This window comes from Macaca mulatta, chromosome 2 (assembly GCF_049350105.2).
Source record: "Macaca mulatta isolate MMU2019108-1 chromosome 2, T2T-MMU8v2.0, whole genome shotgun sequence".
Classification (NCBI taxonomy): domain Eukaryota; kingdom Metazoa; phylum Chordata; class Mammalia; order Primates; family Cercopithecidae; genus Macaca; species Macaca mulatta.
The window spans coordinates 123,310,747-123,338,228 of NC_133407.1; the positions used below are offsets into that span (position 1 = coordinate 123,310,747).

Consider the following 27,482-nt stretch of genomic DNA (forward strand, 5'->3'; position numbering starts at 1 on the left):
AACCATGTACTCTTTAAACTCCTTTCCAACCCTAAGATACTCAAAGTCTCTAATTTTTCCAAGGAGGGGTACGAAGCCCAGTGATAGAAGAGTTAGTTGATTGCTTACTTTGGGGACCTGAGGTTCATTTTTTCCCAAAAGAGACCTTTGAGTATATGAAGAGCCATATCTGTATGCCCTGCAAGAGGGCTAGGAGGCTAGTCCGTTCTCTAAAGCGCAGCCAGATGGTCCAGGAGACAAGAACTACAGGCAGGGACCTGCTTTCTTCCCTCCCACTGGAGACCCCCACTGACGGAAGACACTGGTTAAAGCATAGAAGGAAAAAAAAGCACTATTGTAGACTGGACACTTAAGGAAGGCCTTTCTGAGCAGGTGACATTTCAGTCAAATCCTGAATGGAAGAAGGAAAGAAGGGAGGATGCTCCAGGCAGATGGGGACTAGAAGTGCAAGGGCCCTGAGATGGGCCATGTTTGATGTGATTCAGTAACAGCAAGGTAGTGGGAAGGCTGGAACTGAGAGCCTGAGGGGTTGCCAAAGGAGATGAGACTGGGATTGATTCTAAGTCCTTTACTGTAGTGTGCAAGGCCTCATGAAATCAGGCCCTGGCTGACTCTCCAAAGTGTAGAAGAGAAGCATGATCTGGCTTCCCATTTAAAAGGATTGTAATTTTAACCCATTTTCTATTTTAATGTGTTCATTCTCTTGTATGACCTTGGGTGAGTTTGAGGGTACAGATATGTATTTTAAGAGTCACAGTCAACAGCTGATGTATAATATTCTATATAAGTTGTATTTTTAACTGCAGTATCATAAAGTCTTGCCCAGAACCAAGAGTTACTAAGTTTTGCTGAAAATGTTTTTCTTCTACATTGTTGTACTACTTTTACTTTCAATTGAGTCTTTTTCTTCAAAAGGATTAAAGAAATTAAAATTAACCACATACAAGATCTCCCACCTTAAAATTTAAAAAGTGTCCTGATAGATAGATTTTTTGAGAGGAGAGTAATAGAGCAAAACTTTGATAGGGGTATCAAAGAGAAATGCTGATTCACTACATTAGGTATGTTTCTTATTCCAAACTCATGACTCCAGAATCTGCAGGAACCACAAGAGATGGGATGAGAAGCTGGGGGCAGAGTTCTAACAGCAGCCCAGACCTCCACAGTGCCAGGATGGGCCATCTGCCTGTTAGAAGGGAAAGCTTACGTTTCTCTTAGCAATGACTCTGGCTTATCATTTCTAATTTAACAGAAAAAAATGATTCAAGCAATATCATGTGCTTCTATGTCTTCAAAGCAATATCACACCATCAATTTGCAGCTCAGCGTACCAACAGTTCTAAACTTTTTGCGAGCTTCGTGGGAACAAGATGTGGAGCTTTAGCAGAGGAAAATTGGTAAGAACATCTAATTACATTCAAAGTCATTTTTGCCTGTCTTAAAGGAATGAAAATGATCTGCCGGTTTTTATAGACCTTCTTGACCTAAAGATATCTGCTGGCAGAAAGAGAATCCTCAATTGGGTTCTTTTAATGCTTTAATTATTACATGATCTATCATCTTACGCACTGACTTGCACACTTTGAAAAATCTTTTAAATACGCATTAAAATTGATTGGCTAATCCCAGACCTTAGGGTGGTGCTTGGAGGGCATGCAATTGTGTGTGTGGGCACAGGGGGTTAGACAGGAATGACACAGAGTCAACTACTTCATAGCGGGATAAGGTGAGAAATCAATTTGGTCACAGGTACAGTTGACATTGTACTGCCAACTTGCACAGAACTCAGTCACAGGCCCACTCTTTCTTGAATCAGTATTATTGCTTCAACTTCACCATCAGCTCCTATGAGGCAGGGATGAACTTCACCTAGTGTGCCTAGGACAGCATCTCCTGCCTTAAACTTCTCCAAATGATGAGCAAGATGACTTACAGGAACTTCAAATCTACCTCATCCCAGTCTAGGGCTTCTATGTTTGTACACTAAATGGTAGGGAAGAACTCTGATTGGACGAGCTGGAGTCACATGCCCAGAACTGTAGGTTTTGGATGGGATTGGCAGCTCCAAATTCAAATGTCTACTATACTCTATCCTGTACTCTACTTGGATCTCAACAATTTTTCAAATGTTTTGGAATCTAAGAGCTAATTGCAAACTCTTGGTGAAAAACCCTATCTCTAGAGGAAGTGCTCACTGAAAGGTCTTGCATGAAGCCCTTGGGAGTCCTCACTGATCCCAAGAGTACAATATCTAATGCGTTACAGTCCAAGGTCTATTAGCCGTGATTCACTCCTGCTGATTGAATGCAGTTTCAGCTTTCAGACACATATTCAGTTTGTAACTGTCGCTGCATAAGGAAACAAGGGATAGCTCTGTTTCCTACAAGGGTTAGGAACACGGATCATCAAATGCTGGCTTTTTTCCTGAAGTTAGTGCAGAAGCTAGAGTAAGGTATAACTTGCACCCCAGCTGTATTGGACAATTCTTGTCTTCGGTTAGCTAGAGCTTATGTGGGGGATGATGTTTCTAAATAGAGAGCCACCATTTTTAGTAGAAAGGTAAGTGTGGGTTCCAGAGGCAGACTGCCTGGACTTGAACCCTGACTGTCAATGTATAACCTGAGAGACCTTGGGCAGGCAAGTCACACAGCTGCTGTAAGCCTCACTTTTCACATCTGAAAACCAGGGCAATACTAGAGGGTTGTTGTGGGGTTTAATTGAATAAAATCTGTAAAGTACTTGGTGTAACTTGCCCATGGTAAGCTCTTCATAAGTGGTTTTATTAAGAATTATTAATAATAAAGCATCTTCTCTGTGGTGATCTCCATTGCTCACTTCCTGAAATAACAATTTGTTTGGCCAGAGTGGCCTCTTCAAGTCAGGGAGGATGGTCAGGAGGAGGAGTGCCAACTCCCTGATGTACTGGCAGTGTGTCTATAAAGATTATACACAGCAATTACTCTTTTTTTGTTTAAGCCTATTATGGAATACTTGAATATTCAGCCAGCAACAAGACGTCAATCTCTTTCTTCTTTTTCTTCCTGTTTTTTTTTTTTTTTTTGGCTTAACTAAAAATTTTTCATTTATCTGATTTGCTTGTTCTTTTGATGGTGAAATATAACACACATACAGAAACATGCAGGAAATATGTATATGGCTTACAGAATAAATATAAAGCTAACACATGTCTTGCCAACACCCACGGTGAGGAACAGAACATCGCCAACTCTTCCACTTTCCCACCCCACTCACTCCACATTTCCTTTCCAAATCACGGTTCCCTTCTTTCTTCCCCCGCAAAGGTAACCACTGGCCTGACTTTCATGGTGAGTGCTTCCTTGCTTTCCTTATAATTTTACCTTCTAAATGAATGTATCTCTAAGCACTATAATTGAATTTTGCCTGTTTTTCAACTTTATGTAAATGAAATCACACAGTATGTGTTCTTTTGTGTGTTTCTATTGTTCCACATTCTTGCAAACGCTTGATATTGTCAGTCCTTTTACATTGTGACTATTCCTGTGGGTGTGTAGTGGTATTTTACTGCGTTTTAAGCTTATATTTCCCTGATGACTGAAGATTATTGGCCATTTCAATATCCATTTTTTTTGTGAAGTGCCTGTTCAAGTCATTGTGTATTTTCTATCGGGCTGCTGACTTTTTCTTATTAAATAATAATGTGTTTTTCTTTTCTTCCTTTTTCATTTTATATTGTCCTCTGGACACTAGTCCTTTGTTGATTATATAGGTGGCAAGTACCTTACCCTCTACTGCAGCTTGTCTCCTCTCTGTCTCAATGGTGTATTTTGACAAGCAGAAGTTCTTAACTTGAATGTAGTCTAATACATCAATCTTTTTTTTTCAGTAGTGCCTTTTGTGTCCTGTTTCAAAAGTCTTTCCCTATAGCAAGATTATGAAGATATCCTCTTATAATATCTTCAAAGCCTTTAAAATTTTACACTTCATGCTTTGAGTTACAATCTGCCTGGAACTGTCTTTTGCATGTGGTGTGAGGTAGGGTTTCTTTTTGTTAGTTTTCTACATGGGTATCCAATTTTCCAAGAACTGTCTATTGAAAAGATCTTCCTTTTCTCATGGCTCTGTAGTGTCATTTTTTATTTAAGTGTTCATATATGCCTGGATTTGCTTCTATGTCCTCTGTTTTGTTCTATTAGTCTATTTATCTTTGTACCAATACCACGCTCTCTTAAACTCTTATAGCCTTGTAATAAATCTTGATATCCTATAGAGTGAGCCCCTCCAATCCCTCTAATCTTGTTTTTTTCTAAGTCTCTGGCTACATTTCCATATGCATTTTAGAATCAACTTGTCGATTTTTATGAAAACCTATGGGAATTTGGATCTGAGTTGCTGTGGGTTTATAGTCAACTTGAGGAAAATTCTATCTCTATATTAATAACATTCAGTCATTTACTTCTCCATTTATTTAATTTCTCTTTAATGACTGTTAACATTTTATTTTTTTGTCTATAAGCCTTCATACCTGTAATTATTCCTAAGTATCTAATTTTTGATGTTAAAGCAAACTTTAAAACTTTTCATTTTCTAACTATTGTAGCTGATACAGAGAAATTTAAAACACACACACACACACACAGAAACCCTTGGATTCAGAGGCCTTGCTGAGTTTACTGAGTAATTCTACTTGTTTCTCTATAGATTCTTTTGGGTTTTCTGCATATATCATATTGTCTACAAATAATGACAGTTTTATTCCTCTCTTTCTAATCCTTCTACACCTTTTGTTTATTATTCTCACCTTTCTACACTAGCTAGGACTTCAAGCACGTTGTGAAATAGAAGTGTTAATAGTGAATATTTTTATCTCATTTACAATCTCAGATGCATAGTGTTCATTTCATTCCTAAGTATAAAGTCCCTTCTACTTGTAGCTTTCCTAGACCTTTTGAATTTATTAAGTTAGATGTGTAATTTGATCAGTAATTTTATTTGCACCTACTAAGATGATCCTATCATTTTCTCCTTCATTAACCCAGGGAAAGACATCATTTGAAAGTCTAATGTGAAATGAAAGTTGTATTAGTCATGATGTCTTATCCTTTTCCCAAATCGTATGTGTGAGTGCATGCACAATGTGTCTATCATCTGTCTGATATCTCTTAGAATTTTGACATTTGTGTTTCCAAGTGCAATTAGTCTATAGATTTCCATTCTGTAATGTTCTTGCGAGTTTCATTTGTAATGTAAATCATACAACAAACTGGACAATTTAAGAGTTTCTTCCCCCCACCCCACCACCCCTTTTCTTTGGCAGAATTTGAATAAGGTTCTTATTTATTTCTCAAGTATGCAGTAGAATTCACTAGTAAAGCTATCTGGGCCTGAAAATTTCTTTGTGGGACGGATTTTATTTCAGACTCAGTTTTCTTTAATCAGAATCAAATTTGATTCATATTTTCTTTTTCACTTTTTGTCAGTTTGTGCTAGTTGTATTTTTGAGAAGCTTGTCTATTTAATTCAAATTTTCAAATGTATTGCTCTAACATTCCTTTTTAATGACTATAGTATCTATACAGAAGTTTACCTTTTTCTTTTTAACATGGGTTTTCGTGCCTTCCCTCTTTTCAAAGACCCTACATTTGGCTTCATTGATCCTTTCAATTGCATTTGTGTTTTCTATTTTATTACATTATGATTTATTGTTATTTCCTTCCTCTTAATTTTGTGGTTCTCTTTTTAACGTCTCCAGAAAGATGTTTAGCACATTAACTTACTTTTTTAATTTTTTAAATGTTAATTCTTAATTTTTGTGGGTACATAGTAGGTGAATATATTTATGGGATGCATGAGATGTTTTGACACAGGCACACAATGTGAAATAAGCACATCATAGAGAATGGGGTAGCACAGTAACTTTCAACTTTTCTTGAACAAGTGCATGCAAGTCATAATTAAAAGTAAATTACCCCTCTCAACACACCTTTAGTTGCATCCCCAAGTTTGAGTTTTCTTCAATCAGTTCAAAATAGTTTCCAACTTCCACTTGATTTCTTCTTGTTTAGTGCAGTGGTGCAATCTTGGCTCACTGTAGCCTCAACCTCCCAGGCTCAAGCCATCCTCCTGCCTCAGCCCCACAAGTCGCTGGGACTACAGGTGCATACCACCACAGTTGGCTAATTTTTGTATTTTTTATAGAGACAGGATTTTGCCATGTTGCCCAGGCTGGTCTTGAACTCCTGAGCTCAAGCAATCCACTCGCCTTGGCCTCCCAAAGTGCTGGGATTACAGGCGTCAGTCATCGCACCTGGCCCTTAGAATTCTTTTAGTATAAGTCTATTGGTGACAAATTCTCAGCTTTCATCAGAAAATGCATGTATCTTACCTTCATTCATGAAGTCATTCATTCATTCGTTCATTCATTCATTCATTCATTCATATTAATTGGGTATGGAAATCTAACTCAGTAGTTTTTTTGGCTCTTAAACATATCCCATGGTCTTCTGATTTTCATTTTTTTGTAGTTGTTGCTTTTGGTCTAATCATGCCTTCTTTGAAAAGCCAGTGATTTTTTTCCTTAAGTCTACATTTCTCTTTGTTTTTGCTTTTCTGCAATTTTATTGTAATGTGCCTAAGCATGGATTCTTCACTCATGCTTTGATTTTGCTGTGTTTTGGATTTTTGGATTGGTAGCTTTTCCTAGTTCTGAAAAATTGTCAGCCATCATCTCTTTAAATCTAGCTTCCACTGAAACTCTGTTTTCTCTCCCCATGGAAATATGAATAAATATCTATTTGACTTTCCCCTTGTATTTTATCTCTTCTGTTGTCTTTTCTACTTTTTCCTCCACTCTACCTCTACATGGTTCAGTCTGGCATTTTCATATGGCTCATCTTTGAGTTCACTAATTCTCTTTTTGGCTGTGAATAATGTGCTGCTAAATTCATTCATTTGAGTTCTATAATTTTTATTTGGTTATTTTTCCATGATCTGTGTCTTTTTTTGTAATAAATTCTAGCTCTCTGCTAAACTTAAAAAACAATCTTGTCTTTTCTCTCCATAAATAAACGTAGTTATTTTAACATCTATGTCTGATAATTCCAATTTCCAGGTAACCTGTGATTCTGATCTTGCTTGTATCAATTTCTGTCTTAAGCAGCTTGAGTTGCTATGACAAACTATCACAGACTGGGTAGCTTAAACAATAGAAACTTATTTCTCATAGTCCTGGAAGCTGGGAACTCCAACATCAAGGTGCCAGCAAGGTCGGTTCATTCTGACGCCTCTCCTCTTGGCTTGTGGATGGCCACCATCTTGCTGTGTACTCACTTGGCCCCTTCTTTGAATATGCATAAAGATAGAAATCTGATGTCTATTCTTATCCTTGTACCTACCCCGGCATGGGGGCCCCACCCTTGCGACCTTATCTAAATCTACTTACCTCCTGAAAGCCTACTTCCTAATACCATCACATGAGGGTAAGGGCTTTAATAAATGAGTTGTGGAAGGACACGACATTCAGTCCACAACAACTTGTCTCATCACATGCCTTCTGTGTTTATGTATGTGGGGAGGGCAGTGTGGCATTGGGGGGTACAAACATTCACAAATATACTGGGCATTCTGTTTGGAAACAAATGTGAGAAATAATTTCAGGTCTTGGTTGGTATCACTTTCTTCCAGAGAGGATTTTCTGGCTTCTGCCAGGAATTTAATGGACTAGCAATTTGAGAGCACCTTAATTCAATTTCCAGTTGTGAGTTTCTCAACTGTCCAGATGATTTGAAGTTGGGCTGTAGTTGGTGTAAGGGCTCACTCTTATTCCAAGGGTATAACTCTCCCAGATCTTTGAATTCCCACCCAGGGGTGGAGGTTTAGAAAGGACTCTACCATTGGAATACTGACTTTATTGCTTTATCTCCACCTGCCTCTCTGAGACTCACAAATGCCCTCAATGGAAAAGCAACCTCAAACACGGGGCTCACTTCTGTGGATTTCTATCTTCCCTTGGCTCTTGGTCCTGTAATCTTTTGCTACCTTCCTACTACTTCTAACAGATTTTTAAAAAAATTCTATGTAGTCTTTCTAGTTGAACACAGTGGGAGGATTGAGTCAAACTATTTAGTAATAAAAGCAGAAGAAAAACTTTTTTTTTGTTTTTGTTTTTTTAGTGGTCTGAAAACATCCTGCTCTACAGATTTAATTCTTTAGTTACTGCTTAAACTAGTTTCTCATGACCTGAATATCCCTATAATTTATCATCTTCAAAATATACTAGAAATCATAGAAAAAATAATGAATTTGTACTATTGGCATGCTGGTTTCCCGTTCCATTATTTTGTGTTTTCCTTATAATAACCCTGGGATATAAGTAAAATGCTTTCTCCATCATTGTAATTCAGAGATAAGGAAGGTGAGGCACAAAAGAGCAACATGTCCAGGTTCAGAGAGTAAGTGTGGTGGCAAATATTGATGGGGTTCCACTTTAAATTATTTAAAGATATTTCCACTGAGAGTAGAAACCAAACTGACAAGACAATTCAGATGCCATTCTTAGGCGACTGCAGAGTGTCTTTTTATACTTTCACTCGGTGGTGGATATGCCTGGTGCTTAGGACAGGGGATTGAAAGACAGGTTTCTTGTTGGGAGAGCTGGCACTGGGACATAATTTTCACCAAACTGTAATGTTCATTTTATCAGTCTTTTGTTTTCAAAGCACATTTTAAAAAGTTCTGGGTAAAACACAAGACAAACATTTGCTCTGGAGGACACATTACCTGCCACTTGACTTTTTCTTTTGATTCTGTATTATTTACATGAAGCTCTAGTAGAGCGGGTAACCCCAGGATAGGGTTGTAAAATGATTATATTAAAGTAAAATAGCCTGGCCAGTGCAGTGAGGGCTGGGGAGTTAAAAGAGGAGGTGGCAGACATTTGTCCCCCGAAGGAGTTGGGTATAAGACAGGAAAAGTTTATTCCCAGGATGGCTTCATTAGCACTCTCTTCCCCTGTCTTTGTATGGTTCCCGGCCTCTCCAAAAAGCATGTTCTGCCTCAATTACCTATGTAGGAGAAAAGAAGGAAAAACAGGTATCTGGAGGAAGAAGTGGCACATTACATATATTTGGGCTGGGGTCTTATCTTACCCCACTTATACCACTGGGACAAATGGTGACATTTTAATTAACAAGATGTTCCCTACTTAGCTCTGTCCTCTCTTTTCCTCGTGGTTGGGAAGACGTTAGTTTAATCCATAAGACACTCACAGTCTCAATTGCCCACCACTCATGATGAATTTGAGGTGGTAGAATACACTGACCTGCTTCTTAGATACTCAGAGAAGTATTAAAGCCAGAAGGAGCACAATCTAGAGCTGACTTTGCTAGTGTGCCCTGTATTGATGGTCCAGGTTAAGTATGTACATAATAACTTGATTGATGCCCCCGCATGTCAAAATAAGGGAGGATTTATTACGTAAGAAGTGGCCGAGGGACATTTTAGGCACAGGATCAAATGAATTGCATAAATATTAGCTATTATGAAGCAGTGGGATCAAAGGTTATGAATGTGAATTTTCATAGCCTTTCTTCATATTAACCTTCCACACTGTCCAGAAGAGTCTTCTTTCTCACCCTCCCTTCAGGTAGAGAGACAAAAGGGCAACACTGAAAGAAGCACACTATATAGAGTGGAGAGAAGCAAGTAGAAAAAGAAAAGAAATGTCTTGGCCGGGCGCGGTGGCTCAAGCCTGTAATCCCAGCACTTTGGGAGGCCGAGACGGACGGATCACGAGGTCAGGAAATCGAGAACATCCTGGCTAACCCGGTGAAACCCCGTCTCTACTAAAAAAAATACAAAAAACTAGCCGGGCGAGGTGGCGGGCACCTGTAGTCCCAGCTACTCGCGAGGCTGAGGCAGGAGAATGGCGTAAACCCGGGAGGTGGAGCTTGCAGTGAGCTGAGATCCAGCCACTGCACTCCAGCCTGGGCGGCTCCATCTCAAAAAAAAAAAAAAAAAAAAAAAAAGAAATGTCTTAGGAGAAGAAAGATTTAGAAAGTTTTTGCTATATAAGAGTATGCAGATTAATATGCAGTTATCCATTTCTGGAGATGAGGATGAAAATGATGAGGGTGACAGTGACAGGGTTTATTTTATTGTATTACCATTTGATTGTATCACCATTTTGCAAGACGTAAGTAAAGTCTGAAACTCTTAAAAAATTATCTTTGGCTATTTAGATTATACTTTTCTGAAAAGAACTCCGTGCTAATGGATCATGTAGTTTCAAGATTCACATGCGTTAAAATTACTTCAGGACACTAGTCATTTTTCAATTACCAGTAGAAATAAATCTCAAAGGAAGAGTCTGCAGATTCTTGAGCCATCAATGGCCTGTAGGAAATCTTTTGAACAACTGGGTACATGTTAGAGAAAGTTAGGTCTTGTTAAAACATTTTTAAAATGATTAAACTGAGCCAAATATCCATTTTGGATCCATGGGATAAACTGTCTCATAGAATGTTTCTAAAGGGAGGTTTTTAAAGTGTAGTTGGATGGTCACTATTTTAAGTTATTGTAACATAAATCATTTAATGAGACATTTGATTTGATGGTTTTTCAAGTTTCCATGATTCTGTGGTTTATTATTCCCAATTTAGGCAGGGGAGTTGGTTTATATTTATCTAATTGAGGTAATACAGTAATTTCCTGTCACTCAAGCCAGATTCTAGAAATGTAATCTAAATAGAATGAGGCAAGAGGCAGCCAGATCCAATAGAAATTAGACTGGAGAAGTAGGGAAAAACCAACTGAAATCTCCCTTCTGGCTTCTTTTAAAACAATGGGTCCTTTGTCAGGCAAAGAGCTTTTTGAACACACTAAAGTATCTTTAGCCTTAAAAGAAGGATCTTCTCTTGTACCTGTATCCTAAACAAAATCTATTTTCATAACAATTTGGGAACAGCTGAAAGAGTTTCATAATTGTTGTAAAACTTGGGGATGGCTGAAACACTTAAATTGGTATTGAGCTCCTCACATGGGGATTATCTAGTGGGTTTAAGATTAAATTGGTGATGAAGTTGAATTTAAAATCCACCTTTCCCCCAAGAAAATATGAGAGTACTATGATCAGCTTCCTGGGTCTTTCTCATTAGAGGCTTCTGTGCTGACAGTGGAACATCCCTGAGGTGGTTGAGATTTGGGGTAGATTTCAAAAGGTACAATTTACAGACCAGAACATGTGCTAAATAGGCAAACCCGTCCTTTCTCAATCACCTTGACTGTCCACAATTATGATATGAGAGTGATCCAGTGGCTGAAATTATGGTGATTTTTCAAAAACGCCAGTGTCGAAATTTTGCCTTGACAGTACATCTATAACTACTAATAATGCTGTTTTGGGCTGACTCAGTTGCTTTGAAATTGCACGGCCCCATTATGAGTAAATGAGAGGCAACCAATTATTTATAAAATAACAACGTGCACAGAGGAGAGCTTGATGAATTACAAGTGAGCTCTGCTGACACAACAGGGTGTGGAAACCTTCCCTGCTCTGACTTTCCATCAGAATTAGGGGTGATGCTTGCATATTTTACCAACAACATATCCCCCTCAATTCTAATGTGAAATGGGAGAGGGGAGGATGGGGAGATGGCAAAATCTTCCCCCACTAGTCACTAGGACACATGCCATTGCTTTAAAATTAAGTAGAAAAACTGCTTGGCTGTATAGAGACAGCAAATCCAAGTATCAATAGGTGCGTAAAGAATTACCATCCTCCAGGAAGGAGGCAATGTTAGATAAGAAATGCAGGTCTCCTGTCATCTGATGTGATTTAGAACATAGACTAAAAGAGCCATTGCAAATCCCTTATCCCGGAACTCAGTCCAGTGTGTAGGGAGCCAATGCATAAATTCACCTATGCAGAGAGCAGACGCTGAATTCCTGGAACCAAAGGATTGCCAGCCTCATCAAGGATCTGTCACGTGGTGAGTGAGACCACTGCAGCCCTTTCTCACTATTGCTCAAGAAACTGCAATTCAAAGTAATTTTCTGTTAGGCAAAGGATACAGAGAGCAGCTAAAACACCAAAATCTCCTGGAAGATATGGGAAGATAAAGAGAGTTCTTCTACACAATTAATCCGATGTTGGTGTCTTGATGGCTTCAAGAGGCTGAGGAGACAGTACATAGTTTCAGAATGTTTACCTTTGTTGTCCTAATGTTACTCTTGCTATGCTGAGGATTAATTCTTTATATGTAAAGAAGATATAGAACATAATACTTAAAAAGGAGTTGCTAGGTGTATTAGTTTGTTCTCATGCTGCTAATAACAACATACCCAAGACTGGGTAATTTATAAAGGAAAGAGGTTTAATGGACTCATAATCATGGAGGAAGGCAAAGGAGGAGCAAAGGCACATCTTACATGGCAGCAGGCAAGACAGCATAGGCAGGGAAACTGTCCTTTATAAAATCATCAGCTCTCATGAGACGTATTCACTATCAATCATGAGAACAGCATGGGAAAGACCCTCCCCCTTGATTCAGTTACCTCCCACTTGGTCCCTCCCATGACATGAGAAGATTATGGGAGCTACAATTCAAGATGAGATTTGGGTGGGGAAACAGCCAAATCATTTAACTAGGTATGTCCACCCCAAACATTAAATCAAAAACAGCTTTTTGGTCTTATAGTCCTTATTCTTATATAGGGCATCTCTGGATATAGGTGTTTACATTCTTCTTTGCAACCTGTCGGTTTTAAGATAGATAGACTATTGGCAAGTAAAATGTCAGTGGCAAGCACTGAAATTTGACTCATCGGCCCTAGGGAAGCTGACTCGTTGGTTTCCCCCCATGTACCTTGCCTTCTTGATATGCCTGGGGGTGGGGGGGGCGGGTATGGGGTGGGGGTGGGAGAAGGAGTACTGATTTACGGTTGAAGCAGGTCTAAAGCCAGCTTGCTCTGGGTTTAAGATCCGGCCTCCACAGATGTTTCTCCAAAGTTGGGAGTCATATTCCTGTTTAAGATAATCTTAAGTGATCTACATTGAATCTCTGAGTAGGTTATTGTCTTTAATCCTTCTGAATATGCCAAATGGAGAGTTTCAGTTTAGTGCTAGAATTAAATGCCCTTCTAATGGTGGCTAGCTTCATTTTTTAACAGAGACTGAATCTCACTCGTAGTAGCTAAGGCAAGCAACTATGCAGAGCTGGAAATCATCAGCATCGTTTTTCTCTTATGTTTATTTTTATGCTTAGCTTCTAATTACAAGTAGTACTTGCTTTTCATTGAGGCTGAAATATAAAGTTTAAGATAAATGTACTAAAATTTAAAAAGTGAATCAAGTAAATAATGCTCTAAGTGGTCCACAAAGATAAGAAAAATCATGACAAAATGGGAATGAATGCAATTTGGGAAACACTGTATTCGCCCAAAGTCATGTTTATTTAGGCATGTGGTCAGATGGTAGACAAAAGAAAGAGGGAGGTCAGCCTAGGCAGCAACCAGCATGATCTGAAAAACTTGCAAGTAGAACAAAGTTGGTCGGGGAATACAGGCCCATTTTGGTTTCTGCTACCTGGCTGTAGTGTGACCAGGGAGGCAGGTGCTGGACAGGGTTGTATTAACAAGGCAGGTAAGGAAGTCCAGCAGGTGAGGAGGTAGGAGGTCCTCAAGGCAGAAACAGGCCAGTAGATAAGGTGAAGAGGCTAAAAAGACTATTTGGAGGGTACAAGGAGAGATGGGACAGGGAGAAGGAAGTGGCTAGAGAGATGAGCTCTTTTAGCAAGGAGGGCAATACACAGACTAAAAGAGAATGGCCTTTAGGGCGGGATTGCCTGGGTTCAAATCTGAGCTTTGCCACTTACTTACCATTGATTGGCCTTGAACTAATACTTAACATCCCTAAGAAAGACTTAGCTTTCTCATCACTTGTAAGACAGGATAATAACAGAGTCTATATCTTATAAATTCTTAGCAAGTGTTGGCTACTGTTATCAATTCCAGGGCTGAGACCTATCATGTCTGCCTCTGTGCATGTTGAGAACCATGTGGTTTTGCAGAGTGAGCACCATGAATGTCTTTAAACTTGCTCTGCCTAAGACTAACTTGCTGCTGAGGGAATAATCACGAAAGCTGGGGAAGGTCAAGTCTATCTGAACTTCAGATTAACAAGTTTTAAAATATAGCTATGTCCATATATTTCATAATTGCCCTATTTATTAACACATTTCAGGAATTTCAGGAGTTTCATGAACCACTTAATGTATAAAAATTCAATATGTAGACACATCTTTTTTTTTTGAAAAGGGGAGAAATAAGCAGGTAGACCAATCCAATGACTGAATTTCCTTTAAAAAAATTACTATAATAGGTTTGTTGCCTAATGCATGGCAAGTCAATACGCCGAGACACAGGGTTGCAGCAGAGAAGGAAGTTTAATCATAAGGCTGCTGAATAAGGAGACAGGGGAAAACCTCAAATCTGCCTGTCTGAGCCGTTTAGGTCTTAGGTATTTTAAGGGGGTTGGAGTGACCGAGGTAGGGGATCATTGAAGAATATAGGATGAAGTCACAGGATGGTGAGATGAAGAAACTGCGTTTTCATGCTGATTCAGTTCCTCAGGGGGAGGGGGATCTTCAAACTGGTTGGCATTAGCTCTTTTGCTGGAATTCAGGATCTGAAAAACATGTTAAGCAATTTTTAACAAACAAAAGCTTTATGATTCTAACATCAGAAATCTTCTCTGTAGGAACAATGAGGAGGCAAATTGTTGGCATCTGGTGCTCTGTGACTTTGGTTATGAAGAAGTGGGCCGAAGTGGGCCAAAGTGCAGCCTGATTAATGCTTAATTACAACCATATTTCTGTCCAGAACCCAGCATGTAATTCTTGTTAACCCTGTGAGGATGGTTTCAATAGAATGTTTCCTTTGTCCTTAAAGGGAAGTATATTTAGTCCCATTATACTCCAGGTAATGATGATACTCTTGGCAAAATCTTAGGACCCTAAGTGGTTTGCCACCTCGCAGCCTATAGTATCCATCCTAGTCTTAGTTACCACATCTGACTGCTGGGAAGACTGAGGGTGATTTGTTTGTCTGTACACAAAAAACCTTTAAAGAGAAATACAAATGTTAGTTAACTTAAAAATCCAAAGATACAGTGGCAATAGTTTGTGTAACAAGTTAGGGTAAATATCGTTCTGGTAAGATGTACAAGGGAAGTCAATTTACCTGGAAGACAGGAAATGTCAGGCCTCAAGGCAAGACAGAAACAAAAACTGACAAAGCAAAGCCTACAGGAAACTTGGGTAATAAGTTTGAATCTTCTTAAAGTGTCTAGAAAATGCATTCTAAGACAAAATCCTACAATTCAGCAAGCCTTGGGAAAAAGCCTAAAGCTTTCTAGCCTCTACCTGAAAATACCCACTACAATAGGAAACCCAGGAGAAAAAATTCAACCTAGGCAGTCAAGTCAAGTCTGAGGTATTGTCACCCCATTTAAATTTGAACAGGGCACTCTAAAATGACATACTGGCCTTCATAAGAGGAATAGAAAGAGGTTTGTAGTCATGCCCATAGGCCTATGTTCTTAGGTAAACTAGCTTGATCCTTAAAAAATGAGAGAGAGATGGTGAACAGTGGAAAAGGTTAAAAATAAAATATGAAAGACAGCCTCTGCTATAGCACTTGCCATATCCCCCTAGGCAATTGAGTGCAGAGCTGACAAACTTATGACATGGGAGAATGAAATAAGCTTTCTAGAATGCAAGGATCTGAGTACAACACCATGTTTGAACAACAGTAGGGGAAAAGGTAGTCTGGGTCTTTAAGTATTTAGAATACGCTAAAAAGAGGGCCTGGGAGAGAAAGGCCAAGTGCACATATATTTAAAGCTATCCAGTAAAGACATTTCAAAGTGAAATCAGAATACGATGAATGTGTTTTCTAGCTCAAAATCATGATCACTAAGTGGTTGATACAATTTTTTCCAATCAATTGCTACCAGCATTTGCTCAGTAATTTTGTTTTTTATTTATATCTGATCTACTTCTGCAACTTATAACATGAACATATTTATTCACAGGCCAGATGAAGAACTGCCTATTTCTAATTTGGAGTTATCTAATTCTAAAAAGGAAAAAGAAACTATTTATAGGAGAGAATCTGTAACTGGGGTCCATGGGAGTTTATTAACAGGTTTGCCAGAAAAAATACAACATACAAGTTAAATTTGAATTTGAGATAAACAAGTAATTTTTTTAGTCTAGATATATGCCAGTATTGCATGGTAACCCTATGTTTATAAGCAAATTTCAGAGAGATAGATACATTTATCTCTCTCTCTCTCTTTTTTTTTTTTAGATGGAGTCTCCCTCTGTCACCCAGGCTGGAGTGCAGTGACGCAATCTCAGCTCACTGCAACTTCTGCTTCCCAGGTTCAAGCAGTTCTCCTGCCTCAGCCTCCCAAGTAGTTGGGATTATAGGCATGAGCCACTGTTCCTGGCCATTTTTAATGCTTTTTGTTTACAGACCAAACACATCACCCTCAGTCATTCCAGCAGTCTACTATGGGAACTGAGACTAGGAGGGATAATATAGATTGCCAGATAGATCTAGGCATGAGTTCCTTAGACACTGTATAAAAATTTGGAGTAGAAGCATTTTGACAAGGAAATTGGCTATAGCTATCTTTCTACCAGAGTCTTAAACCTATGATCTCTCAAGAGTTAGCCATCATTAAGGCAAAGATTAATTCTATCAAGCTTTGACTTTTCCCTGTGGCCTAAGCTTCCTAGTCAGCTGTACAAAAAGAGAAATGTGAAGGGCAATTTACCAAATAGCAACTGAAGAGAAGAGTCCTCTCAGTGAAAACAGAGGAGTTTGCCTGGGGGCGTGGTAGAGAGGCAGAGAAAGCTGGTTTACAGGGCCTCACAGACAGACTTGAGCCTGAGGGCCATGTCACACCTTAAGGTGGGGTTGACCTTTTAAACAAAAAGTTGTGCATGACAGAAGGTCTGCTTTGTGAACATTGGATTCTGGAGGAGCACCACCACAGGAAAGACTGGAGAAAGTTGGTGGTGGGGTGGGGGCACTGGCTTGGAAGAAGGGCGTGAAGAGGCAGGTGGAAGAGACTAGGAGGCTGGGAATACAGTACTCAAAGGCCAGGGTTTTCTCCCCTGCAGCTTGCAGCCACCACCCAAGGATGCTGGTGAAGGTGTTTTTGTGCATCCCCATTCTGAGAGTGCAACCTCTTTCCTGAGGTCCATGGGAGGGTCTGAGTGATGACAAAATGCAGTCTTTACCTGTGTCACTGAAAGTAGACCCGCAGAGCTGCAGCTTCTTCTGCCATTTCCTCCTCTGATCTCCAAGAGACTGGAGAGTCCTCCTCTTCCTTGTCATGTTTCTGGAGCTTTGGAGAAAAAAAAATGGAAGAGGCTCTTTCATGGGCCCTTGGGATCTCCTTGAAGAAATTTCAGGGGACTGGGGGAGACTGAACACAATTTGCAAATTAGAGGCCAGTAGGTGTATCATCTTTTAATTGTTTCAGTTGCCAAAACTTGCAAATGGAGGGGCTTTACACAAGAATCCACATTTAAAACAATCGGATCATTTGCCTTCTTGTAATCATCTACTGAGGCTGAGAGGGGTGATGATATGATATAGGTCTGTGTCCTTGCCCACATCTCATGTCAAATTAGACTCCCCAGTGTAGGAGGCAGGGCCTAGTGGCAAGTGATTGGACCATCAAGGCAGAATTTCCCGTTGGTGCTGTTCTCATGACAGTGAGTTATTTGGGGATCTTATTGTTTAAAAGTGTATAGCACCTCCCTTCTGCTCCAGCCATGGAAGACGTGCCTGCTTTCCCTTCCACCATGATTGAAAGTTTCCTGAGGTCTCCCCAGCCATGCTTTCTGTACAGCCTGAGAAACCATCAGCCAATTAAACTGCTGTTCCTTATAAATTACCCAGCCTCAGGTAGTTCCTTATAGCACTGTAAGAATGGACTAATACAGGTGGTCACAGATTGGGATGAAGTGGGGGAATGGGGTGCATTTGCCATTCCCATAATCTCCCCCACACTCTTCTAATTTTCTTATGTTTCATAGGCACCATTCATTTATTTTACTTCCTGGATTTTGAAGGCATTGAGTTTGCCACCAACCCATAATCCCTCCTTCAAGGTGGGCTGTGGTTTACCTCTTACTCTCTTTGGTTCAGACTCTCTTACATGAGCTCTGCGCAGTTTTGTTCAGTGAACCCAATTTATGATAATAACACAAGGGCCATGAGAACTGAGTAAGTAATAAGTATTTCCATTAAAAGAGGCTTCAAGTAGGGAAACAGTAAAAGAGATTACATGAGAAAACAACTTACAAAAAATTAACAATTGCTCTCAAAATTAACACTTGAATCATTTTAAATTCCTCCTCAGATTACAGGTATATTTATTTTAAAAAGTTGTGTGTATGTCTCAGATTTACATATAGAGTAAATACAACTGCAATTCTATCACAGAAGATGTTCTCACAACGCTCTTCCTTAGAAAAGCTCAATTTTCTCCCTTAACCTCCTATTATGATTCAATTTAATTAACTAAATTTCTTGTTCCTGTGTGTGGCTCTATACATTGTAAAATGCTGCAGGTTATCCGTTCATTCTTCATGGGAATGCAAAGTGTAGTATTTTGTGTTATGTGTTAAAAGTCATTTGGGATTGAGACAATTTAATAGCACCAATGATAGCTAGCATTTATGATGTGAAAGGTGCACATTATTTCTTTGATATACATTATTTCGTTTAATCCTTACAATAACTCATAAAACTGATGCTACTTAACCCCATGTTACTGTGGAGGAAACTGAGTTCTAAGGAAGTTCATACCCTGGTCCAAAGATCACCCAGCTAGGTAGTGGTAGGTGCCAGTATTATCCCCAACAACTTTTGCCTTTTTATTTTTCCTGAAGGATCTACAGTGTCCCTAATGACCATTCCATGGATACTGTTCCACTCTCTTTTGTAAAAGGTCAACTTAACAGATATTAAAATGTCAACTTTTTAAAAGTTGATCCTTTAAAAATAATTTTGCCAACTCAGCAAAAAGTCTATCAACTAATATAATGACTTTTGCTATCTCAGGCCCCAAACTCTAAATTTAACCTAGAGGCCTTTACCCTGGCAGCTTGCAGCAGATGGAGAAATTTCCCCATTTATTGCAGCTCAACGTTGATACAGAAGGCAAAACAGTGAGGGAACCATAGCCTTGCACTACAGCTGAGCTATATTTCCATTCCTGGTAAGTTTGAGCCTAAATGAGGCTCATTAGCATATAACCGGGCCACAAATACGTTTATGAGGGTCATGGATCTTCCCTTCAGAATTTGGCTGCCAGCACGCTGGTTTTACATTTTGTCATGTAGATTTAATTCTCCTTAGTGGAAGAAAACCACATTAAGAAGTCATTTCCTTTCTTGCAGAGGCAAACATGCCGCAGTTGCTACAGGCAAGTCAAACAGGATTGCTATTCTTCTACTCAAGAACTAATTTTCATTTTGATACTACCTTGAGGTCTGTTATAAATCCATCTTATAACAATTCAATAGGATGACAAAGAGACATGCAAAGCCCAGGAAACGCGGCCTTCCCACTTCTGCTACTGCCATTGGAAGACACGGAAATCAAGCATTAAGTGGCCTCATCAACACAGATCATACCAGATGAATCCAAATAATTTAGAGCCTGTGAATGTTAATGCCTTCCTGGTTATTAGGCGACCGTCTGTTATTGTCATATGCTTTACAGATGGCAACATTGTGCCAACCCTTGGAAGTTGTTTTTGGGAAACAGGAAATAAATAAAACAAAAACTAATCATCTTTGCAAAAACTGTTGTACATAGCTTTTAAAAGTCATGAGATTTCCCTCCTAAAAGCCCCAGATGGAAGCATGTGGTTCTGTTTAGAACAGCGGCGCTCAACCCTGGTTGCCCATTGTAATCATCTAGGAAGATTTAAAAAAATGTAACCCACCCCAGGGATTCTGATTTAATTGGTCTGGGGCAGCTTGGCTTTGGGGATTTAAAACAAAACTTCCCAGTCAATTCTAAGGTGCACTTATTGTTGAGAATCACTGCTTTTGGGAGAAGTGTATAGATAGAGCTAGAGCCCACATACATATAGAAAGAATACATTCGCCTTTAAGCACATTGCTTCTGATCCTATCAACAGTACCACTGCTGTCCTTTGCAAACCTTGCCCTAGAACTGCTTTTCTTCTATTTATGCTCTGTCCATGGGATGTCTGGCCTACAAGCCTTGTCTTAGCAACACTAAGATGCAGAACTAAGATGCGGATGCACTTCAGGAGCCTTTAAATGTTTTTAATCTCCGCAGAAATAGGGAGCCTGGGAAAGGCCGTGGTAGGCAAGACTTGTGTCCTAGAAGATCCACCCAGGTGACTTGAAGATTAAAAATGCTACAGTTTGGAGTAAAGTTCCGTTTCCCTAAAGCAACCCAAGAACCTGGTGGCTACAAATTCTTGCCTGGCTAACAGAGAGAAAGCCCTAATGATCTTAAATAGTAGTTTATCCAAAAGGCACTATTTGCCGTGGGTGAACTTTAATGGAGGAGTTTCACTTCCCATAAGCCTTCCAGAGGGACAGACCTAGCACTGCAACGCTGAACCAGACAGACTCCTTTATTGTTCTCCTGGGGCACCCAGGTAGGGAGGGTAGACACCAAAAGGCTGATTCTTAGTGAGATGGGATTACAAAATGGGAAGGGTGCTGAATAGAGCTAGCCCCATTGCAAAGGCTTTCAAGTATCACCTTGGTTTCACAAAGAAACGTTATGATAAAGAGTGATGGAGGGAAAGAGATTATCCATGGATCATCCAAAAATGGCTCTCTAAGAAGGCGAGAGTTAGGTCTGAGCTTGAACAATGAGAAGAGCAAGTTCCTTTAACCTCTTTGTGCCTCAGTTTTCCCCTTTGTAAAATGGGAGTAGGAAAAAGAAAGAGTGAACAGTGCCATGCCTGACACATAGTTAAGTCATATTTAATATTCCCTGCTGCTGCTGCTGCTACTGCTGTCAGTCACTAGCATTATTTTTAGGCTAAGTAACACTGACCTAATGACAGCAAGCACTAAAAACTCCACAGAGGTTGTTTCTAGGAATAAAAGTATTTTGCATCTCCATGGTTCCCCAATGATCTGTATCTTTTGGACCTAACTACTTTGTAGAAGGATTAAAAGTTATGATAAGAATTCAGATCCCAACCAACTTATTATAATGAGACACCCAAATCTGGGGAGGAAATGTAGCTGCTTCAGCTCTAAAATGACCCTCATTAATCCCGAATCCTCAGAGTTGTTGTATGGAATAAGGTATTAACTGAGGCTTCTCACAGTAAAAGCTAAGGACCTATGGTAAAAGAATAGGGTGGAGGTCAAAGGCAGTCAATACCCCAGGAGTATGATTGCCAGATTTCCAGATTTAGCAAATAAAAATACAGGGCACTCAGTGACTTGTTTTAGGATAAGGATGTCTCATACAGTGTTGAGATATCCTTGTACTAAACAATTATTTGTTGTTTACCTGAAATACAAATTTAACTGGGCTTCTTGTATTTTATTTGGCAACTTAACCTAGCAGACACCTTAAAAAAGCATCGCAGGAAGAACTTGGCTTGCATTTGGTAACTAGGTTGTTCCCAAAGTTGCCTGGCTGTGAATCCTGGAAAAAACAGAGGAGACCATAAGCAGGAAGATGAAATTCAAGGCCATCATTTGTGCACTCCAGGGCTTATTATTATTGCATGGAATGCAGTGAAAATCAACCTGCACTATTTTAATTCCTTAGTTCACCAGTTCTAAAGTGTACATTTTTTCATATTTTAACATCTTTGAAATCAAAACATGTCCTATAACCAACAGTATGTCATAATTTAATTGGCAGTGTTTTTCTTTCTTAGTAGTACATAAAATAACCGCACTTCCAACTGACTGTGTCTGGGATTCAGTGCACTATAGTTCTCCATCTCTCCTTTCTGCAGGTAAGTCACGTAAGTTAAATGTGACTCTGCTTGCTCTGAAAATGCTCAACACCCACACTGATGTATTACATACTGGTTTCCTTCTGATGCAACAACAGTAGTCAAAACGGTTTTCACAGAAGCTTTGTTCTTTAGAGGAAAGTGCACGCCAAAGTGACAAAGTTTGCAAAAACTTGAACCAAAGTCTTCATTCACATTCAACAGATTGAAGTCTGTGATGGCCTCTCCAAGCAAATTCTATTTCTGCACAGCTTTGAAAAGAGATTTTTTTAAAAAAAATCTCTCTTCAGTCATCACACTTTATCTGCTAGAAATGGTTTTTGGGGAAGGTAGTGTTAACAGGATTTCTGATTGAAGAACTGATATGTGTCGATTTTGACATTGTGCTCCCTCCTGTGCACTGAGTATGTTATCACAAGGTATATGGGGTAATGATTAATTCCCTGCTGTATCGCTCAAACTGCCTTTGCTATTGACATTTTTAGAGCTCCGTAATGGAATGCAGTAGGAGGAATGGTTCACAATAATTTAAATGTTTTTCAGAATTTAGAACTAACCTGGAGTAAAATGCCAAATTGTCTTCAAAAGGGGGAAAACTAATTTAATGCTCTTCTTACAGAAGCAAACCGCTGAATATAAATTTGGATGTTTTTATAAAATAACATATTTCATTATCACTTTAATAAAACAACATACAGAAGTAGAGAGCTTAAATAAACCATTTCTTATGGGTTGATGGTTCTGTTTACACAGGGGTTTATATAAAGTCTCAAAAAGAAAATAACTGTTTTTTTTTTCTTTAGATCTGATCCGCTGTTATTACTTTCTATTCAACCAAGATTTGATGAACACATGATATATTCCAGGCTTTGTTCTAGGTCTTATGAAAGATAATGAAGGTAAATAAGCCCAAGATCTTTACCTCCTCAGGTTCCTCAATAGGGCAGACACATTTGTGCATAGATAATTTAATACTGGCCTAACTACTGAACTAGAAGTTCCATCAAAGTGTTCTTGGAATATCTGGGACAGGGGGAGAGAAAATAATTCTTGCTGGAATTGGGGTCTGAGATTGACTTTTAAAAATCACGGACTTGGACTGGGCTTAAAAGATGGTAATGAGATTTTGAAGAAAGGGTAATTCTGGGCAATGGGAACAGCTTCATTAAACACATGATATGTGTACCAGTTCCCCAGCAAGGCAACTTGTACCCATGGTCAGCTTCACCAACTAATTACAGCACTGTTCCCTGATGAATCCTGACCTGGCTTCTAGGCAGCTACTAACATGTATCAGAGTTAGCAAGAGAGCTGAAATTTGCCACTCTGAGAGGCCTTAACATTCCATTGTTTAAAGATGGAATATGCACGCACGACAGGGGTCTAAAAGATGGTCTCCGGTCCTACAAATGCAAAGCTGCAAACAGCTTTGAATCTTACTGAGAAAAACTAATTCCCTTTTCAGTGGTCCTTCAGTCCATCTTACTGTTCAAGAATAAAGTCTCAGTGGTACTAGTATGTCCTTGATAAGGTACCAACAGCACCTCCAAGAGAAAGAGAAGAGCCATCCAGACTGGCTAGAATATAAGAAGATTGTTTTGTTTAGATCATATTTATTTTTAGGGGTATCTCTCATTTATGACAAATCATGTCAAGTCTCCTTTTAAAGTAAACTTAAAAATAAGAATCAATTTTAGAAATATATGAAATGAAACGGTGTGAAAATATGGCATTAACAGCTTGAGAAATGGCCCTTGGGGAAGGAAGTACAACTGAGGTGGGAAAGGGTGACTCAAGATGTGAGGGTGATGCATTGGCCTTTAACACTTGTGGGTGGCAGTTTCTACTGGGCTGAGTTCTAGAAAGCTTCATTTTTTATAGATGCATAGGAGTCAAAATAATTTTATGTTATAAGAGCTCCGTCAAAAGATGGTATAGGGGATGGTAGAATTTTGGATAGGGCAGGCTTCTAAAGGAAGGCTTCACTGAAGAGGTAGCATTTAAGAGATGTGAATAATGAGTATTTAAGTAAAGGGGCAGGAAGGAATATTTCAAGCAGAAAGAACAGCAAGTGCAGACCTTCAAGGAAGTGTGGTGGTTGGGTAACAGGCTGGAAGAGTGAGACAGAGGACTTGGGGGGACGGCAGATCATTTGTACCCTGTGGGCACAGCTGAGAAGTTTGGATTTTATTTTTGGTGTGATGAGACGATATGAAAGGATCAGAGGCAAGGAAGTAAAAGGACTAGAATAATTGCTCATAAAGAGTGTCCTGGAAGGATAATGAATTAAAGGGAGAAAGTGATGGCAGCAATCAGAAGAGAAAGATTGGGAGTGGGGACAGCATGGACGAGGAGAGGGGGCTCATTTGCCCCATAGGCTAGTTAGTGTCATGGCCATTAAGCGAGAGGACTTGGCCTCTCACTATAGGTGGACCTTGTCATCTGGCAGCTTTCTCCCTGTGCTTGTCTGTAAAGCACACAGAGATCCTGGCTTCCCTGCCAAGATTGCTCTGAACCAGGGTGCAAAAACTCCATTTTTGCCCAATATCCATTCTGCCTATCTTCCATCATTCACTTCCCAAAGTTCCTGAGAAGCCTTCTTGGACCATTCTGATTGAGTCATGTTTCACAATTCTGGATGCTTTCATGCTTCTAGCACCTCCCTGCCCCTGTCCTTTCAGTACATGTTTCCTGCCAGACACGGAGCTTCCTTTGTCTATGTGCTGGTTACTGAGCAGACTGGCACCCATGTTGGACTTTCTTGGTAGCCCAGTGAATCATCAGTTGCTTTCACTTGAGGCAGAAAATGGTCTTGGACCATAAACCTCTGCCTGTCACTTGTGCTACCTTAGGACAGTGAAGTTCTTTGAATATTACTTAGTATAAAACTATGTTCATTGCCTCCCTTCTCTATGTGAGGGATCCTGTGAGCTGGAGCCTTGGACTAAGCACTAGATTGTGAGATGTCTATGTGCAAACAAATTACCTTCGGGTCCTTCTATTCACTGTGAAAGTTCAAAAGCCCAGTTCCTCCTCCTTTCTTGAATAGAAATTCAAGTAATCAATGGAGCATTAATCATTTGATTAGTTGCCAAAGCTTTGACTTAAGCATAACTTGCTTGAGTAAGAGCAAGTATTTTTAGTGCTGCCTGTGGGGCCAAAACGCTGAAATAAGCTCTTATATTAATTAGTGGCATCCCATTTTCAAGGAGTATAGAGTGTTGATGTTTAAGAATTTGTAACCCCCAAAAGTATGTATTAACTAGAAAATCACAGTGCTGGAAAATAATTATGCCAAACCACTGTACTATAACAGAACCCAATTGCTTATCCAATTATACATTGAAGTATCACATTGTCAAGCCGATTGCCAAAGCAGCAAATGAGACTTTGCTAGCATCATAATTTGGACCAGATATTACTCCACCAACTGTACTACGAATGGTGTTTGGAGCATGCTATGTACCCTATAAAACCTCCACGAACCAAGGTGGGCATTTCAGGTTTGTTGGAGTACACCCACGCCATTAAAAAAAATCACTGGAATTGATTAGACATGAAAGTTCGCAGTTTTCCATTGAAAGCTTGTCAGGAGCATCTCAGCAAAGAGCAACTGCAGCTCCGGGTCCTGAGCAGAGTTGATTTCAATTAAAACATCAAAGGAGTCACTTCTTGTCAGGGAGACCATCAGTAATTCTATCTTCAAATGTGTATTTGAGTAAAACAACCCCAGACAGTGCCTCCTGGGTCTGCAACACTGCTTCCCGACTGGCCACCATTTAGAGGTATTTTTTTTTTTTTTTTTTTGAGACAAGGTCTCGCTCTGTCAGGAGTGCAGTGGCCAGCTAACTGCAGCCTCAACCTCCCAGGCTCAAGTGATCCAGCCACTTCCACCTCCTAAAGTGCTAGGGTTATAGGCATGCACCACTGTACTTGGCCTAGAACTTTCTTACAACACAACATCAGGACAGCTGAAGAATAGGAGCCTGGAACTGGGCTGTGAGGAGCTACTAATGGGTTGATATTCTTAGTACACCCCATTGCTATGATGTTCTTCTCAACTTTGTAAGGGATCAGAATGATCTTGCTCAACAGTTGGGTCTGATATGTCAGACGAAAATCCCACTGTGGCAGGAGCCTGACTCCCAGGGTTCAGTAGAGAAATCATTTGCACTCGCCCAGTAGTTCTTTGCTTTTCAAATAATAGTAAGCCCTAAACAATATCAAACTTGGTAAAAACAAAATCTTCCTGTCTAATTCCCACATTGCCCAATCAGAGTAACATCCATCTTCATATCCTCTCAGCTTGCTGTATCTGATACCAGTATAGGAATCCCCCTTCTTCTCCCAGTGGATGCCTGAAACTATGGATAGTACTGAACGCTATATATGCTCTCTGTTTTCTCCTACACATACACATACCTATGATAAAGTTGAATGTATAAATCCAGGTACAGGAACAGGTTAATCTCTTAAGAGATTAACAACTAAGAATAAAATAGAACGATTGTAACAATGCACTGTTCACAATTGCACAAACAGAAGATCCCTGCTTTCCGAGGATTTTAGCAATTTCTTTTTTTTTTTTTTTTTTGAGATGGAGTCTTGCTCTGTCACCCAGGCTGGAGTGCAGTGGCACGATCTTGGCTCACTGCAACTTCTGTCTCCTGGGTACAAGGGATTCTCCTGCCTCACCCTTCTCAGTAGCTGGGACTATGGGAGTGAGCCACCACACCTGGCTAGTGTTTGTAGAGATGGGGTTTCACCATGTTGGCCACGCTGGCCTCAAACTCCTGACCTCGTGATCTGCCTGCCTTGGTCTCCCAAAGTTCTGGGATTGTAGGTGTGAGCCACCGCACCCAACCAGCAGTTTCATCATATAATTTGTTTTATTTCCTTATTAAGTCAGGAACTTTCACCTTTTCTCTTAAACACCTTATGTCCTCTTTTTGGCATATCTGAATTGCCAGCATCACTATTCCTGTGCTTTGGGGCTGTTATTAAGGAAAATGAAGGGTTACTTGGGCATAAGCTCTGTGGTTCCACGACAATCAACTTGGTAACAGAGATGGCTACTCAGTTACTAACAAACACGTAGTGTAGACAACATGGCTATGCTGGAAAAAGGGAGGATCCACATCCTGGGCAGGACAGAGTGGGACAGCGTGCGATTTTGTCACATGGCTCAGAATGTTGTGTAATGAAAACTTATGAATTATTTCTAGAATTTTTCATTTAGTAGTTTCAGACTATGGTAAGCTGTGAAAAGTGAAACTGGAGATAAGGGGACTACTGTAGTAGGTTTTCAATAAGCATTGGTCAAATACGTTACTAAATTACACTTTTCCTCCCAATATACTGGCTATGCTAGCTCATCATCCCCATTTTCTAGATAAAACAAGGAACTTAAATCACTCAACCAATGTAACATGGATAATTCAGAGTGGTA

The 27,482-nt window shown here is 39.7% G+C and overlaps 1 protein-coding gene and 1 long non-coding RNA gene across 22 annotated transcripts in view; one reads left to right on the top strand and one right to left on the bottom strand.

The window, feature by feature from the left end:
* LOC144339528 (uncharacterized) overlaps positions 1–22,634 on the top strand; it is a 182,247-nt gene extending 159,613 nt beyond the window's left edge. Inside the window, exons 3-4 of the long non-coding RNA XR_013414553.1 lie at positions 1,253–1,397; positions 19,461–22,634. This is a non-coding gene — a long non-coding RNA (uncharacterized LOC144339528). The remainder of the gene's footprint in view (positions 1–1,252; positions 1,398–19,460) is intronic.
* FHIT (fragile histidine triad diadenosine triphosphatase) overlaps positions 14,402–27,482 on the bottom strand; it is a 1,490,910-nt gene continuing 1,477,829 nt past the window's right edge. For 20 of the 21 annotated variants that reach the window (XM_015130517.3, XM_077990313.1, XM_077990314.1 and 17 more), the window contains 2 exons: positions 17,289–17,395; positions 14,402–14,662 (listed from right to left, as the gene is read on the bottom strand). In XM_015130517.3, coding sequence (XP_014986003.1) covers positions 17,294–17,395 — 102 coding nt within the window. In that variant the 3' untranslated portion in view covers positions 14,402–14,662; positions 17,289–17,293. 21 annotated transcript variants of the gene reach the window in all.